The 18,537-nt window shown below is 41.7% G+C and overlaps 2 protein-coding genes across 2 annotated transcripts; both read right to left on the reverse strand.

Moving 5' to 3' along the window:
* Window positions 1–31: 31 nt before the first annotated feature.
* Window positions 32–2,070, reverse strand: LOC148343693 (uncharacterized). The gene is made up of 2 exons (XM_088288981.1): window positions 1,797–2,070; window positions 32–1,487 (listed from the first exon to the last, which is right to left on the reverse strand). Exons 1-2 carry the CDS (start codon window positions 1,972–1,974, stop codon window positions 472–474), a joined length of 1,194 nt encoding a protein of 397 aa, XP_088145107.1. The 5' UTR covers window positions 1,975–2,070; the 3' UTR covers window positions 32–471.
* A 680-nt stretch (window positions 2,071–2,750) lies between these two features.
* LOC148343694 (uncharacterized) lies at window positions 2,751–12,270 on the reverse strand. The gene is made up of 6 exons (XM_088303135.1): window positions 11,517–12,270; window positions 9,680–9,823; window positions 9,282–9,413; window positions 7,858–8,772; window positions 6,025–6,216; window positions 2,751–4,887 (listed from the first exon to the last, which is right to left on the reverse strand). Exons 1-6 carry the CDS (start codon window positions 11,725–11,727, stop codon window positions 3,977–3,979), a joined length of 2,505 nt encoding a protein of 834 aa, XP_088159261.1. The 5' UTR covers window positions 11,728–12,270; the 3' UTR covers window positions 2,751–3,976.
* Between the last annotated feature and the right edge of the window lie 6,267 nt (window positions 12,271–18,537).

Consider the following 18,537-nt stretch of genomic DNA (forward strand, 5'->3'; position numbering starts at 1 on the left):
TACCAGGGCCGCCATCTTGCTGCGGTATTGCGGACGATTCGAGAGCATGCGAACAGCTAAAGAAAGTTGAGTTGTGATCGTATTTATTTCAAAGAATGTGAGCACAGAAGAAAATCCACAGCATACATGGTGTGGATCGGCCAAAAGGAAAAGAAACTTGGGAAATACTATGTGGGAAAATTTCAAATATTCATGTGCATTTTACAGTCAATTAATTGGCTGCGGCCATATAATCACTACATCACCTACCTTGATTTGATTAGAATTCATTACAATTGAAAGCACATACAGCCACACATAATTTTTTACTTGCGTCAAGACTATGTGTGGTCTCCTCTAGCATTTAAGTTGCCCATCCCTGGACCATAAAATGTGCATTGTATTTTTTGGGGAGTTTATTCTACTTTTGTAACATTTGCACACAACAAAAGTACTTTTTACAAGTGTGATACCACATGAATGACCCTGTGATCATGTCAATTCCTCATCAAGTGAGCAACCACTACTACCTTCTTCCTTGTGTCTCCGAACGTGTGCGTTCAAATTACTCTTGTACGCAAAGCTTTTACCGCAAAGTGAACATGTGAACAATTTTTCGCCGGTGTGCACTGCTGTGTGCGCAATCAAAGCCACCTTGAGGATAAATCCTTCACCGCAAATAGAGCAACTGAAAGGTTTTTCTCCTGTGTGCGACTGTATGTGCACATTTAAATTGCTCTTGTGAGAGAAGCTTTTACTGCAAATGGAGCAACTGAAAGGTTTTTCCCCGGTGTGTACCCTCATGTGTGTCACCATGGTGGGCTTTTGCGAGAAGGTTTTCCCGCAAAATGAGCATGTGAAAGGTCTTTCACCCGTGTGCGTTCTCATGTGCGTCACCATGTTTGCTTTCTGAGCGAATCTCTTGCCACAAACAGTGCAGCTAAAAGTTTTCTCTTTGTGCGTGCTCATGTGATCGTTCAAGTTACTCCTGTAGGAATAATTTTTCCCGCAAACCGAGCATGTGAAAGGTTTCTCTCCCGTGTGCGTTCTCATGTGTGTCACCATGTTTACCTTTTGGGTGAATCGTTTATGGCACACGGAGCAACTGAAGGGTTTTTCTCCACTATGCGTTCTCATGTGCGTAGTCAACTGGCACTTATAAGAATAGATGTTTCCGCACAGCGAGCAGGGAAAATGTTCTTTATGTTTGCCTTCACCTTCATAGTCAGCATTGCTCCTCGAAGGTTCTTCTATGTTGTCTAAGTGTGTGTCTGGTTGTGGTTCTCCACTTGGATCGCCATGGCGATGCGGCGACGTCTTGGGTGATTCGTCTTCTTCGCTCTTCACTAGAATGATGGTTAATGCTTCCTCTTCCTCCTTTCTCACATGGGGGAGCCGTGGAGCTTCCTCTTCCTCCTCTTTAACGTGGTGGGGCTGTGAACTCTGCTGTTCCAAACTGGAGTTTACTCCCTGAAGTTTTTCGTGACCAGCAATCAGCTGCTGGACATCTGCAAGTCGCACAGAACACAATGACAATGCGCTGAGGTGTTTTGGCTTCACGTTTTGTGAACGTATAACTCGGCTGTAATTTCATTGTTTCCTTGCCTGTGTTTTGGTGCTAGTGACTACTGCTACTGCAAGCAAAATTTTTGTCATTAAAAAACTACATTTTGGTAGTTATATGAGAGCTAGAACGAATTCATGGCATTTCGTTGAAATGCAAAATTCTTACTGTTGCTTGTAGGCGCATGTTTATGTCGATGCAGAATGTTACTTTGAATTCATTGGCCAAAGCTAAACGGTAACTATGAACCTACCCTCGTTGGGTAGCACAACGTGCGTATTGCGAACAGCCTCCAGTTCTCGTCGTTGTCGCTCGTTCTCCTCTCTTTTTCGGCAAAGTTCCTCCACATACGCCGCGATTGTTTTTTCAAACAGCATGAAAATGTCGTCAGCGGCCGCAACGAGTCGTTCCCTGACCAAATCTTTCAACATTTTGATGCTTTTTCATTCGATTTTGCTTCGCTTGTTTTCGTTCAATCTCCAGGTGCCGCACTTTCGCCCTTTCTTCTTCGGTGGTGGTTTACGCTGTCAAGCGTCCGCGGCGGCGTCCACCGAGCGCCATCTTGCTGCGGTATTTATAACGACTCGCTCAAGCGGAGGCGCATCTTTTGCGTATATGAGCACCTCAAGCATGAAAAGTGAATTTTGACGTCATATGTAGAAATAAAAACACAACATTTCAAAACTTGGTGACCTTCCCGCGAGTCTGCCCACACATCTCCAAACAAAGCTCCAAGCCCTCGCTCACGGCTGCCATCTTTCTCCGGTAGTGAAAATGAAGACCGAGGTGGAAAGAATAGCATTTGTCAAAAATATATGCAACAAATAGACACAAAATACACTTTACTTATAAAAGTATATTTATAATATATGCAGAAAAACTAATTTCGCAGTTATAACAATAAACAAATAAACAATAAAGAAATAATCAAAGAATATGAAACATTCAGATTTCTTAAATTAAAAAAAAATGACTAAAAAGCATCACCACTATGTGTGATGAACATTAAACTAGTGAGGAAATTAACATGACAAGAACTTTCAAAGATATTGTTAAGACACAGTGCTGGACCTTTACACATCACTACAGTTGATGTGAAATACAGTACAACTTCAAGTTTTAATTTATAACATCTGGAGTAGGGCTGGGCGATATGACCTAAAATCAATATCGCAGTAAATTGGGCAATTTTACCTCGATAACGATAAATTCCCCCTGAGGACCAAAATCAAAATAAATGCAGGAAATGCATATTAACTGTTTTTTATTGACCAACTGGTGCACATTACTTTTAGTGAAAAATAAAAGTACAAAAACCATTTGTATAAACATTCCAAATAGCTTGCTTTGCATGATTTGAACAATGTCACAAAGAACAGGAGAAAAAGGGTACCTCACAGAAAATCTTTTTCTGCAAATAGATTGTGCCGAGATGCTGTAATGCCATTTGCAAAGGCCTAGATTTGTGTAAAGGTATCTTGTAAACAATCTAAATAATGCCATGTGCAAAGGAGCTAGTCACCTGTAAACAAAATGCTAAATAGAATTAAACAAATGTCAATGGAATGCCAGTGCCAAGTAAACAAGTGTGCTTCATCAGAAAAATGCCGTCTCGAGTACGCTGGTGCGCGCTCGCCACTTGCCGTCTATGTACTGCACATTCAGGCTCAAACGACTCGACCACAAGTCGGATGTGGATGCAAAATGCTTGACATGTCTCCGCTCCCATCCTGATGTTGTCCATATCGGGAAGTACGGTTTGCAACAAATATTTTCGTACCTTTTGTCGGCTACTTTCATGAGGCGTTTCAATCCTGTGCGCTCCACTGTAACTAGAGGAGCTCTATCTTTAGAGCTATGTGCTCGGCTATCGCGTCCACCTCTGAGACGTTCTCTCGTATGGTGTCGCCTCCGTTATGGGCTGTTGTTACTTGTCCAAACTTGCTCCTCACTTTGAACTTTTAGCACAAGCTCCAAGTCAACAGCATGGTTGTGTTGTGGGTGGTGAAAAAGAAAAGGTTGGACGCGCTGTTTTGGTGCTTACGATGCACTTTGTAGTTCATGTTCTTTTGCTTAAAATCGTCTTTATGGAACCCAAAACATTTCCAAACGACAGATGTCGAATTTCTTTTCGGGACAAGCGCGACAGGAACAATTTCAACTAACGTTACTTTGGCTTCAGCCGTGTCAGCCGCTTCTGAATTTGAATCGCCAGCTACGAACGCATTTTGTTTACATTCTTGTTTAGAAGGGTGGAGTCACGTGACGACATGCGCTGTAGCCGTCTTAAAGGGGCATTAACATCGCCACAGACAGAAAAGACTTATTTTTCTTTTTTTTTTTTTAGACACCGAATTTACCGACATGGGCAAAATGATGTCGGTCATTGTAATACATTTCGGTAACGGTAAATTTTTGGTTTATCGCCCAGCCCTAATCTGGAGTGTCATTTAGTCCCGAGTGTGATCTTTTGTGTTTAATCATATTCACCTTCCGTGTGAACCTCTGACCACACACAGAGCAGCTAAAAGGTTTTTCTCCGCTGTGCGTTCTCATGTGCAACACCATAATAGACTTCAGGTAGAATCTCTTGTCACAAACCGAACAACTGAAAGACTTTTCCTCTTTGTGCGTGCGCATGTGTATATTTAAGTTGCTTTTATAAGAAAAGGTTTTTCCGCACACTGAGCATGAGAAGGACTTCTCTCCGGTGTGTGTTGTCATGTGCGCAATCAAAGCTACTTTCTGAATGAAGCCTTCGCCACACACCGAGCAACTGAAGGGCTTCTCCGCGTTGTGTGTCTGCATGTGCGCGTTCAGACTGCTCTGGTAAGAGTAGCTCTTACCGCACACGGAGCACACAAACGATTTCTTCCCGGTGTGTGTGGCGGCATGTGCGATAAGGGCCACTTTTCGGACAAATTTTGCGCTGCAAACGGAGCAAGCGAAGGGTTTCTCCCCCGTGTGCGTCTGCGTGTGGCGCGTCAAGCTGCACTTGTACGCATAGCTCTTGCCGCAGACGGAGCAGCTGAAACGTCCTTTGCCCATGCCCTTTTCTAAGAGTTTGTCATCATCCGTATCACTGGTGTCTTCTATGTCATCGCTATGCGACAACTGGGGTCCTCCGCATTGTTGTCCACTTGGACTGTGGCAACGGAGCTGTGATGACTCGGGCGCTTCATCTTCGTTGTCTTCACCCTTCACTACTACGACGGTCAGTGGGAACTCATCCTCTTCGTCTTTGACATTCTGGGGCTGTGCATCGTCCTCGTCATCATTAACACGAGGGGGCTGTGGACCCTCAACTTCCTCTTTGACTCGACAAGCAATTCGCTCCTGGGCATCTACAGCACACAAGCGAGTCAAGTTTAAAAAAAAAACGTTCTGAAAACGTAAAAATAAAAGGTAATAGAAATGCATTACAAACCCCACCCACATCTAATACTACTGTAATATTAGGAAAGAAAAAGAAAAATATAAGGTGAAACAAATATTAGGAGAAAAAAAGAAATCTGAATTAAAAACACTGTGAAAAAAACATTTTGAATTCTTTTGAAAAATTTACCACAAATATTGGGATTTTTTAAAATATTAGATACAAAAGACACTGATTGTGGAAGTGGTTATAGAAATATTTGAAAACAGAAGAAAATGAATTAAATCTTGAAAATATCAGAGAAATAATTGAATAGAAGCACAAAAATATCAGGAAACGTTTGAAAAAAATATTACTGTAGTAATAATGATGATGATAAAATATTAGTTGAATAACAATAATAATCAAAAGAAATTGAGGAAATATTCTAATGGGAATATTTCGGAAAAAATCTGTCAAATCTGTGTGTACGTGCCACACACTACCTACTGGAGGCCAAGGCGGGTACAACTCAAATTTAAATAATACGGTGCTCGGTTGGAAAAAAGGGCAATCGTTGAATCCGTAAAAGACATTATTTTGCATGACATCGTTTTTTTTCGTGTCAAATTAATTCCCAAGTTGTGGCAATAAGTTCACTATAATAAACCACGAAGTTATCAGGGTTATCATGTTCCACGAAATGCAAGAAAGAGGAGAAACTGTCTGGAGCAGGTGTATGGGACGCAGTACGGCCGAGCTAACACGGCAGCTGACAAACGAATCACTTAAATAAAGAACTCAAAAATGAACCTCGAGCAAGCACGCGCTGCTTCAAGACAAAAGACTCGATTGTGCGATCACATGCAGCAATATCTTTGATGGTGTATGACTTGCAGCCATTTTCCGTGTTATACAAATGTTACAGAACAGATAAAGAAGAAGCACGAGGTTTGAGGTTATTTTAAGTTCCGTACGCGTTTGCATTGTACATTCTCTCCAAGAAAGGCTGTCCACCACAGTAGTGAAATGTTCATATATTTCCACCACATTCATATTTCTATGTGCGTAATAGAACATGGCAAAATGACACAGGTGAACGATGAAGAAGAAGAAGAAACGTTACCTTCGATGTGTAACACAATTCGAGTCTTGGAAACAGCTTCGGGATGTCCTCGTTTTCCTGCGTTCTCCGCTCTCACGCCGCAAACCTCTACCTCCCCCTCCTCGCCCAACTCTTTCCACATTTTGGAGTTCTTACGAGGAAAAAGATTCGGTGTAATACCGAAGCGCCGTTTTTCGGCAATTTCTCTCAAATCTGTCGCGTGACTGATGACGACACAGCATTTCACCACGCCAGTAGTTTCTCAACGACCTTTTGATTTTTTTTTTCAAATACTTTATTGCATTCGGATGAAAATATGACTTGTACATTGAGTGATACAAATTAACGAAATATTTGTTAATGTCGGGAAAAAAGCGTATTAGAAATTGTCATTTCATACAGCGCATGCGTACAACACAGACAGGCGCCATCTTTGATATCTATGGCACCTCTTCAGGGTCAAAACACTAAAAAAAGTTGGGACATGTCCACGCGCATTTCCATTTTATTGCGTCAATGTCTAAACCTTTATACACACTTTACATTGTACAAAACTCTCGATGGTATATAGACGCGTATGTGTGCAATATGTCCGTAAAAAGACCATTTGAGGAAAAGGAGGATTTAATACAAAAGAACAACAAGAGTTTCAGTGTCATTAGAAGGCATTTACAATCCGTGTTAAGTAATAATTGAAATCATCAATAATTTAAAACTTCTTCACACAGCTTCTAAAAATCCAATGTAAGTCATTCAAGAGTGACAAGGAAGAAAAATGCCAGAGTAATTCAAATTCATACAAATTAAGCAACGGATTTCTATTTTGCCATTTAAACTTATGTAGCCTTTGTCGCCCGCGCCTACCTGGGAGTAGAAAGAAGCCTTTAAGTTACAATTGTTTTTATAACAGTTAAAACACACACACACACACACATCACAGCATCAGTAACAACGCGCTGTAAATAAAATCCAACGTGATTATAACAATACAAATAAATGTTTTGGAAACATAAAATTAATGTGGTTACTACACACTGACAAAAAACATTACTAAAAATTTAGGTTTTTTAAAGAAAAAATAGTTTGCTGAAATAATTTTTAAAAAGCCAAAGTATGCTGATTTGAAGCGGTAGCCATCATTGATTTAAGATATATAAATCACTTAGTCCAGAAGATAAACAGGATTACGCCAAGTCAGTTCAATGCAGCAGTTAAGATCTCTTTAATCATAAAAGCACTCATTACACCTACATTTTAGAATCTGCACACGTTTGAGAGTATGGAACAACTGTGTGATAGTTGTAAACATTCATGTCAAACATTAGGGTATGGCGTATAGTTCAATCAAGTCTCGTTTGTTTCAGAGGGCAAAAATTCCCTGACAGTGACCAGCTGCCATTTTGCAGGGGTATTGACGACAACTCAAGATTAGACCGTAAAAGAAGAAAAATAGCTGCAATGAAGCCAGAATCCAAATAGTCTTGCTAGAAAAGAAGAAACCACATTTAAAATGGGAATTATGGCGCAACATGTATGTTTTATACTACTTTTTTAACTTTAACATGTGACATTCACAGTTTGCAAACACAGCGTTCGGTCCAGACGTATTTGGGCAATAAATTTGATGCACATAAGACAGCTCATCACTCTCTTAGTGAAGCCCAAACACAAAACAAACGTGAGGAAATCATGACCAGGAACGAATAGACCATCATGACGGTGAATCAGCTGTGCAGTATGACAAGGAAGACATGATTTGTCGTGTACAGCATGACAACACGCAGCAATTAAAATGTAATTAAAAGGAACGTGTGGTCTGCTTTGGTTTGGTTAAATCATTTGGCCTCACTTAGCAGTGTCCCCACATGTGTGTCGTCAAACTGTTCTTATGAGCATAGCTTTTACCACAAACTGTACAACTAAAGGGTTTCTCGCCTGTGTGTGTTCTCATGTGCGTTACCAGGTGTGTCTTTTGAGAGAATGTTCGATCACACATGGAGCAACTAAAGGGTTTTTCTCCTGTGTGCGTTCTCATGTGCGAGTTCACGTAATCCTTAGATGCAAATGTTTTCCCACAAACGGAACAACTGTAAGGTTTTTCTCCTGTGTGGATTCTCACGTGTGTTATCACGTGTGACTTATGCGAGAATGTTTTATTACAAAACGCACAACCAAAAGGTTTTTCTCCCGTGTGCGTTCTCATGTGTGTGCTCACATAATCCCTCGACGAGAACGTTTTACTACAAATCGAGCAACTATAAGGTTTTTCTCCCGTGTGGGTTCTCATGTGCCTAATAATTTTTTCTTTTGCAACATTTTTACCGCAAACTGAGCAGATAACATGTTTTTTATTCATTTGTGACGTTTTCTTCCTGCGACGAGTTGTCCCCTCCTCAGAACATTTCGACAGTTTGACACCTTCACAGTCTGTGTTGCTCCTCAAAGGGAATTCCATGTCATCACTGTCTGACAACGGAGCTAATAGGTTGTCTGGTGGTGGTCCTCCAAGGTGGTCTCCACTTGGACTTGGATGACGAAACTGTGACCACTCGTCTGGTTCGTCTTCACTCTTCATAACGACAACATTCAGCGGCAACTCTTCCACTTCCTCTTTAATGCAGGGTTGCTGTGCATCCTCCTCTTCTTCCTTAACGCAGGCTGGCAGTGGATGTTCCTCTTCCTTTTTAATGTGGACGGGCCGTTGATACTCTTGCTCCAAATTGGAGCTCTCCGCCTGGGGCTGATGGTAAAGTCGCTCATGCTGGACATCTGCAGGAACACAAGCACGGTTTGGCTCACACAAGTGAATTATGGTGCGATTCCACTCAATGTAATTGTGAGATAAACTGAAAAATTGGTGAGCAGCTTTCGTTAACTGACGACACAGGATAAATTCATCAAATACGTCAAAGTGAAGTTTTCATGTAACGTCTTAAGACATGTAAATGACACCGGGAGCTCACTTGACTCAACAAAGTTAAGAGTTGGACTTTTAGAATTGTTTTCCTTTTTACTAAACATTAAGATATGCTCCAAATATCAGTTATCAGCTTCCTTGACTACTAATAATCTGTATCGGCCCTGAAAAAACAAAACATTCTGGTCTATCCCAAGTCAGACTGTTATATTGGCCCATGCCGACGGCCCACGCAGAAGTCTAGTACTCATTACTCACTAAGACACAAGCTCACGGTCATCTGTTTAGTTCCCCTGGCATTGCACACAGTATTTCTCGTCAATTCAAGTTTTCTTATCCAGTGGTACATTTTCTAACTTACTCATACTATGCAACTCGGTGACATCAGTCTCCTCATTTTCCTCCTTGATGTGAAAGGTTAGAGGATCTTCCGCTTCCTCTTTGACATGCGGCAGCGTGGGTTCTTCTTGGTGACCATTCAGCTGTTGCATGTCTGCCGGACACAAGCGACATAATGACAACACAAAAAGGACTCTGGCCAAGACCTTCATCAAATGTCCAACGTCTCACAGGGCTCCTACAGCTTAAAGGTAAAGTCAAAAAATCCTTTACACAAAATGGCCGCCAACACAGAGTTGGTTAAAAATGGGTGCATTTTCTGCATAATGCAATATTAAATTGACTGATTCAAGATACATTTTACATGGAACAACGTTATTTGCGTTCTTGGAATTTTGTCGCGCAGTAAAGATATACTACCTGCGACTGTCTTTTTCACCCGTTTCTTCCTCTTTTGGGGTCTCTTGTGATGCTGGGCAGGGGTAGCGGTGTGTCGTGGACTGTAGCATAAGTTTGTGCTGGGTACCCAGTCTGGATCACTTTCATTCCAAGGATGAGGTTTACCTGTAAATAAAAGGTAAAACTTGTAAATGCACAGCACAATGGACATATCATGCACTGCTAATATTTCCTTGCAGTAATTCATGAGTCATTAAGTTTATTTATAATTTTATCTTTTAAATGACAACTGAATAAATACACCAACCCTGGAATATCATACACCAGCAAAGACCTTTCACACGTTTGACAATAACAAGCCATGGTTCACTGACAAACGTCAACTTAAAAAAAGCCAAATATATATATATATATATATATATATATACATTACTTTATTAGAGAAGCTTAGAACTGGCAATGTGGAGTAAACATTTTTATTTAGGCTATGCAATGACGTTCAAATTCAAACATATTTGATAAAATCGTTGAACGTATAGACCGCTCCGATGTATGTGCTAAAAATAGTAAGCTATCCCCCAGGCGAGTGAGCGGTAGGCCAACAAACTGCATTTGATAGGCAACTTGAATCCATAAAAACCTCAACAGAGAGACTGGATTACTGACCTGCAAGCAGTGACTGTCGTGACTGACATCGATCTCGTCCACTACCTCATTTTACACCCAAGTCCATTCTGTGAATTGAAGGACTTTCAGATTTCAAAAGTATGGAGGCATAGGACAGCTTTGTGTCCGGCCAGGTGCACGATGTGTGTGTTAACAATTTCCGTTCAATGACCACTCACAAACAAGGACTCTAGGATTGAACGAGTATGGGTAATTCAGATGTCCCAAATTACTCATGCTCATTCAATGCATCAGACAGCGACAAACTACACATCTCTAAACAATGTGGACCTTCTAACACGGTGCGCCATGACTAATAGTCACTATGACCGTTTCATCCAGAGAAATAGGAACACGCACATTTGTGTTGGATTTGCATTCTCTATGAACAAGGTTTGGCACCAAAATAAAAAAGCATGCAATTGTCAGTATTGTATTCATTGAATTATTCGCAACAATTGTTGACAAACGTGTAGTTTATAGCAGTTTTATTACAGTGACTGAGCATGAGTATTTCAGATGTCCAACTGTGTGAGGGGTCATTGAATGCACCTCCAGTTTAATGCAGAACGCGAGTGACTATTTTGTTTTTCTTTGGCTTCTCTCGACGCATGTAGCTAACAATCGTTAATAAGAAAAAAAAATCAACCAGACAAATGGAATTGCTCAATCCTCTCCCATTTCTATATCGTGTTCGATTACTGAAATTCACTATGGTCACTTCTTTCCAAAACTTTGTATAACGAATGCAAATGCGCATAGCTTTCCATCCATTTCGTCGGAATCAATCGCTTAGTATACGTGTTAAAAAACTGAGGAACACTAAAACTCTTTTGCAATGACTGCAGATGAAGTACGACAAAGTATGGATTCTTCATGTCTTTAAATGAAAACAAACGTAGTAACGGCGCGCCGCCTTCACCTACTGCGTGCGCGCTCCCGCGGGGACACAGATTTTTTCGGGGGCAAATACCTCGGCACAACAGCGGCGTTTTTGTTTTTTTTTGTTTTTTTGCGCTGGTCTGATCAGCTACGAGCAGAGCAACTAGCAAGTCCAACACGATCACACTTACACGACAGGACAGCCAGTTTTGTTTTATTTTTAAACAGGGTACTCTAACTAATGCAATAAAAAATACTAGTCAAAGAATAGAACAAAGAGCGATCGCCTTTAAGCAGAGCAACATTTTACCTGTGACAAAGTGATCCGAGCAAATTCGAACATAGTCGGAGTTTGGTAGGTTGGTTCTGTTTATTGCAGCCAGCCACAGTCGTCTTCGTCTTTCACTTTTTTTCTGGGCGTGAAATCCCTGATTTGTGATCACTTTCGGGAGTCTATAGAATCCCTTTCCGCCTTTCCCCCCGCGATTTGTACAGCCGACTACAACACACGTAGTAGGCATAGCAAACGACCTTCTTGCTTCGCTGAACACTAAGAAATGAAACGATAACGGAACATGACATCCAAAATGGACGCGGGCAGTGCCGCCGTAGGCGTCACGGCAGCGCAAACGTCACTTCCGCGTATGCCGCAAAATGCGCTTGCCCTTACAGCTAACATACCAATACGTTTGAACGACTTTGTCTAAATGTTTGAACAACATAGGCCACGTAATAAAATGTTTACTCCACATTAGCAGTTTCCAAGTTGAAAACAGTCAGGATTTTGAAGCTTTGATCTGTTGATGCCTGACAGCCAAAGTCGGCTTTTCTCCTAAACACCAAGTCCCCGTTTTGTAATGATTTTAGGAAGTCTCAGGAAACCTATTCCACCCTTTCCCCCCCGACTAGTATATCCACCAATGACACACGTACAAGGCATGGCTATATCATTTCTACTTCGCAGGTCAACGACAATTCAGTCTTTTTTACAAGCTGAACTACTAATTTGGCCACCGCCAGTGTATTCTACGGAATCCAAACAACTCAATGTACACTCGAGCTCAACAAAGACACTCGCCTTGCTTTAATTGAAGACTACTTCACACAATTTGAGAGGAAGAAATTGCGTCCCGCTGATGTTGTTGTTGTCGTCATCGCTCGCTCTCCTCGCTTACTCGAAAAAAGTTACATTACATATCTATGTTGTCTTTTGAAGTGATTTCACAACATCGCCATATCGGTCTGTTTCTTAAATTGTTGAGGCGATCCCGACTTCCGCCTTTTCTTCTTCGGTGGTGGTTTAATAACATCAATGCTGTCTGTCAAGGCACATCCGCCATCTTGCGGCGGTATTATAGAGCGCAGAGAATGAAAAAAATAGGAGAAAATTAACGGAACATTTGAGTCGTAGAATAAATGTATGCTTAAACGACTACAATAAATTATTTTATTTCATGAAAAGTAACAATTATTTAACAGAGGAATAATTTTCGTCAGGATAAAAAAAACATGTTAAGGAGGTAAAGGCATGTTTTTTTTAAAGAAACGTCTTTTCTTTTCGAAAAAATAATCAATTGCGAGTTAAAATTCGCATTAATGGTGTTAAAATTTCGTTTTCAAGAAAATATCATATTACGAAAGTTAATTTGTGGGGTGAACAATGCAGTCAACCACCTGCTGTACTTTGACAACTGTTTTTCCTCTTTGAATCTTTTTGTTGCTCTTGCAAACAAGGGCATTCCAGCACTTGGGACACTACGGCAACATCGCCTGCGTGGATGCAGTTTCGGTGCAGACTTGGAGATAAAAAAGAAGGGAAGAGGGACGTTTGCAGAGCAACAGGCTGTTGTGGATAACGTGAACGTACGAGCAGTCAAATGGTTTGGCAACGGAAGTGTGATTGTTGCCAACACTTTTGCCAGTGGCCAGCCCATTTCCAACATAGAACGGTGGGATTGAAAACTGAAAAGGAACGCATCTGTGAAATGCCCGAGCATCATCAGCCAGTACAAAAAGTTCACGGGTGGCGTTGATGCTCTTGATGCACTGATTGCGTCTCACCGCATCCACATCAGGTCCAAAAAGGCTTACCACCGCTTGTTTTTTCACTTTGTGGACATGGTCATTGTGAACAGCTGGTTGCTGTATTGGCGTGATTGCAATGGGCATTCAGAGAAAGCAGCAGAATTATTTGCTTGCTTTCCGAGCATCCATTGCACTGATCCTCTGCGTGGAAGGGGAGAATGTGATGAGAAAGAAAATGGGACGACGGCCTTCTGGTGCTCTTGACGGACAATTTGAGATCAAGAAACGTCGAGGTCCAGCCCGGGTCATTCCAGCACAGGAAGTTCGCTCAGATGCTGTGGGCCACTGGCCAGTGGGAGAAAAATGCCGGCAACGCAGCAAACTTGCAAATTGTAATGACCAGATTGTGTTCAAATGTGCAAAGTGTAATGTTCATCTGTGCCTCAACAAATACAACAACTGCTTTTGTGAATTCCACAAGTGAGCTGAATTGACATGCTCTTCATCTACACTGGGAGGACAAACTGAGGGAGTTAAACGTGTGCGCAGGTTGGTCATTGCTTGTTTTTGTGATGATTTCAAATGTGAGTTTTTATAATTGTTCGTGTTTAATAACTGCTACATCCATGCCTCCTGCCGACTGCCTCCAGATTTAACAAAACTTTAGCATAGCTAAATGTCCAAAATAGGTTGTGTGTGCATTCTTTCTCCTGTCTGCTTCAGCCTGTGTATGTGGAAAAGCGATTGCCGCAGTCTTTTTGATTTTGTGGAAGTGATCACATATCTATTATGTAAGTGCCAATGTTTCACTAAATAATAATACAATAAATGAAAAAATATATCATGGATACAAATTAAAAACAGTCAATATTCACAATGACATGAATGTTCTGAAGCCATTTTGGCGGTGCTTGTGCATTACACAGTCTCTTGCCATGGGCTAGTTCACTTACCCGAGAAGAAGGATGTAAAGACCTCTCTAACCCTTAAAAGCCGCTTGTTTGGATGTTTCCGGCAAGTCTTCCCAAACCCGGCAATAGTTCCATGTCTTCAATGTGAATGCTCCCCCTCAGGAGATTATGGAGAAGACAGATAGTTTTTCGACACTTCTCAGCAACCTTGCAATGAACCGCCCTGGCACACCTGTACGTCCTGTAACTGGACAGAAAGGATCCCAAAAGCATTTTCCACCACAAGCAGAGCTCAGGAGAGACTCTCGTCAAAGATCTGGCACAGTCTTGGAAGAGTGTGTCCCAGGAATGATCTCATTATATGTCTCTGGAGTAGGATGCTCTCCAATGCAACAGACAGGTCAGAAGGTAATAAGAGGTTCAAGTTTCCCACAAGTATAGTTAGCCAGCATCTCACCATTGAATATGTGTGTGTCTATTGACTAATCTGAACAATTACAGGTTGGCAGCATTGTAGATATCATTGGCAACGACTATGTATATATATATATATATATATATATATATATATATATATATATATATATATATATATATATATATATATATATATATATACATATATATATATATATATATATACTTTTTTAATTATCACAATTATGTACTTCTCTGCTTTTCTGTAGTCGTCTTTAGTACCGCCGCAAGATGGCAGCCGGGCAATCCATGCCGTAAAAGCACCATCGAAGGAGAAAAAGGGCTGTCGTTAGTGCTGTATTAAGACGAGACAAAAAGACGCGAAGACCAGGGCAAATCGATTGGGGAGGGGAAATATTTTTGATTTGTTTTTTCGAATTTGACATGCTTGCAACTAACAAGGCTTTATAACTGTTTAACATTAAAATGGCATCATACGAGGAGAACGAGCACCAGCAAAAACGAATGGAGGCTCTTGGCGAAAATCCCCAAATGTTTTGCACCAAAGGTCTGTGCAATACTTTTACAATTTTCATTATCGATTAAAAGGAATGATATTGCTTACAAAATAACAGCAATAATTGGGGACAGAATATAATGCATGGATAAGCGGGGTTTTCCTGTAAGTGCAGAGTAAAATGTTTCCTAGACGTTCCAACACTTTTTTAAAAAAAAAGATGTGCTTTCACTCCTACATATTATAAAATATTCACTTTGTTAGGCTTCTGTTGCACTGATGTATTTATTTGTTGGTCCAAACAGTGAGATGTTTGGATCGTAACCCGAAAGTTGTTTTGACGCCGCCATAGTGTCGAGGAGCTTTTTGGGTTGGGCGTGACGTCACGCCGCGTTGTGTCATGAGAGTCCATTCATATATAATTGTGTGAGCGTTACATTTCCAAATGCATACTGAGACCACCTCTCATGTTTATGGCCAATATGCACATATATTAATGATGCAAAATGCAAAGTGATGCTTGCGCAAGATTTACCAGTGTCATCATTTAAATCTGTGGTTCAAGATATAAAGTAAACCTAAATTATACTACACCATGCAATAAAATAATATAACCGTAAGTACCTTGCTCGTGTCCTGCAGATGTCCAACAGCTGATTGGTTCTCAGCAGGAGCTGTCCCTGCAGCAGCCCGCTATTAAAAAGGAGGAAGAGGACCCACGGCTTTCCCACGAGGAAGAGGAGGATCAACAGCCCGCTTACATTAAAGTGGAAGTGGTAGAGGCTGATGTCAGCAAGTTTCCACAGACTGGTGTGTCTGTAAAGAGTGAGAACTATGATGACGATCCACCTGAGTCATCACGCCGTCGTCACAGCAGCACATCCCAGCACGTGACGCCAGACGCTGACGTAGACCACCTTGTGGGACCACCACCGGACAGCCTCTTGGCTCCGCTGTCAGACAGTGACGACGTCGAAGTGACAAGCGATTCCGACCCAACTTTTAACACCTCCCAAAGTTCTCAAGCGCACCTTAAAAGTCGCAAAGCGAAACGTTTTCGATGCTCTGTTTGCGGTCAGAGTTTTCTTCACGAAAAGCATTTGACGAGACACGTGAGGAAGCACACGGGAGACATACTTCGTTGCTCAGCTTGTTTTAAAGGGTTCCTTCATAAGCATGCTTTAATTAAACACATGAAAATGCATACGGGTGAGAGAGCTGCGAGTTGTTCCGTTTGGGGTAAAGGTTTCATTAAAAAGGCAAATATGGAAATAGCTCGGTTCACAAATGAGCCTGGTCACAACCAAATATTCACGAGCGACCCTGATGATGACCAAATATTTTCGGATAATGCTTGCGTCGGTTCACCCGCCGTGCTCGGTTTGTTGAACAGTCACAGCATGGATGGCGAATGCTTAGGTGTGAATTCGCTCGCACAGTGCGACCGTCCGTTGGGTGCATCAGAAAATTCCGGTGACTTAGACCTCCGTGCGTCCCCAAAGCACCCGAAAACTGCTCTTAAGAGACCTGTTCGTTTGACTGTGGAACAAAAGAAGGAAATTATAGCCGAACATGAAACCGGCGTGCGTGTTTGTGATCTCGCTGCTCAGTTTGGTTTGGCGAAATCGACCGTTTGTACGATTCTCAAAAACAAGGCGTCGATAAAGGCAGCTAATGTGGCTAAAGGAGTGACTCTTTTGACGAAGCAAAGACCTCAAATTCTAGAAGATGTGGAGAAGTTATTGTTGTTGTGGGTAAATGAAAAAGAGCTCGCTGGTGGTGGCGTGAACGCGGCCACGGTTATTGAAAAGGCAAAGAAGTTGCACGGTGATTTGGTAGCCAACGCGCAGAGTACAAATAGCGTTGAATGTGAAAAGTTTAAAGCCAGTCGAGGCTGGTTTGATAATTTTATCAAACGAAGTGGAATTCGAAGCATTAGGCACGACGAGGATGTCGCGAGTTTGAATAAAAAGGCTGCAGAGATATTCGTCGATCACTTTGAAAAATATGTGGAACATGAAGGCTACCTTCCGAATCAAGTTTTTAATTGTGCTGAAGCGGGATTGTTTTGGAGAAAAATGCCAAAAAGAACCTCGCTCACTAAAGAGGAAAAAGCACGCCCCGGACACAAGCCCATGAAGGACAAGTTCACACTTTTATTATGCGCTAACGCGAGCGGTGACTGTCAACTGAAGCCACTTTTAGTCTACCACTCGGAAAATCCTCGCGCGTTTAAGAGCAATCACGTGATTAAAGCCGAATTGCCTGTAATGTGGAGAGCAAATGCAAAAATCAGGGTGACGCGATTTTTTTTCATGGAGTGGGTGACGAAGGTCTTTGCGCCAGCTGTCAAGACGTATCTTGAGGAGAATGGTTTGCCCCTCAAATGTCTTCTCGTCATGGATAAAGCGCCTGCTCATCCCCCAAGCTTGGAAGAAGACCTGGACATGGAATACAACTTCATCAAAGTCAAATTTCTGCCATCAAACACAACTCTTTTGCTTCAGCCCATGGGTCAGCACGTTATTACTCATTTCAAAAAGTTGTATGCAAGGGCACTTTTCTCAAGATGTTTTGAAGTCACAACGGGCACCGATCTGTCACTGACCCTTTTTTGGCGGGACCACTTCAACATCTTTCACTGCATCAACATTATCGATGAGGTCTGGAGGGAGGTCTCTCATCTCACCTTGCAATCCGCTTGGAAGAAACTTTGGCCGACTTGTGTGCAAGAGAGAGACTTGAAGGGACTTGATATTGCCGAGGCGGCCGTGGTGGATGACATCGTGTCCATTGGCAGAAGTTTGGGCTTGGAGGTTGACAGGCGAGATGTGGAGGAGCTGGTAGAGGAACAGGTGGAGGACCACCGCACAGAACTCACCACTAAGGAACTTCTTGAGCTTCAGAGTGAGCTGATAAAAAGCTACTAGGCTGGAGTGGTCATCAAAAAAAAAAAAATGGTTTGGTTGTTCAGTTGGTGGTAAAACGGTTCCAACAAATGGAATCACATGTGAGATCACACACAGGAGGAAAACCCTCATGATTTTTTTTATGTTGTTGTGGAATAAATGCTTTTAAGAAAACACAGATGCTCTTACTATTTTCATTGTATTTGCGACAACATGGGATTTCCTTCCATTGCTATGTGGATGACAGTCAGATCTATGTCCCGCTGAGCACAAAAGACACTTCCTCCTTAAGACTACTTTTGGATGGAAAATAGAAGGTATTGCATTCGATCCAAGTGGCCCTTCTACATTTCACCCTGTTGACTTTGGGCCCCTGGCGTCTTGTCTAAAGCCAACAGTCTCAAGCTTGGGTTTTAAATTTAACAGTGATTTTAAATTGTACCGGCAAATCAGACTGATTCTTTGAAACAATAATCCATGCCTTTGTTATATATCGGCAAGATAACTGTAATGGACCTCATTTTGGAGTCAGCCAGCCCTCCCTCAAGCATC

Source organism: Idiotropiscis lumnitzeri, chromosome 1, assembly GCF_059441095.1.
Source record: "Idiotropiscis lumnitzeri isolate Australia: NSW breed Sydney's pygmy pipehorse chromosome 1, RoL_Ilum_1.0, whole genome shotgun sequence".
Classification (NCBI taxonomy): domain Eukaryota; kingdom Metazoa; phylum Chordata; class Actinopteri; order Syngnathiformes; family Syngnathidae; genus Idiotropiscis; species Idiotropiscis lumnitzeri.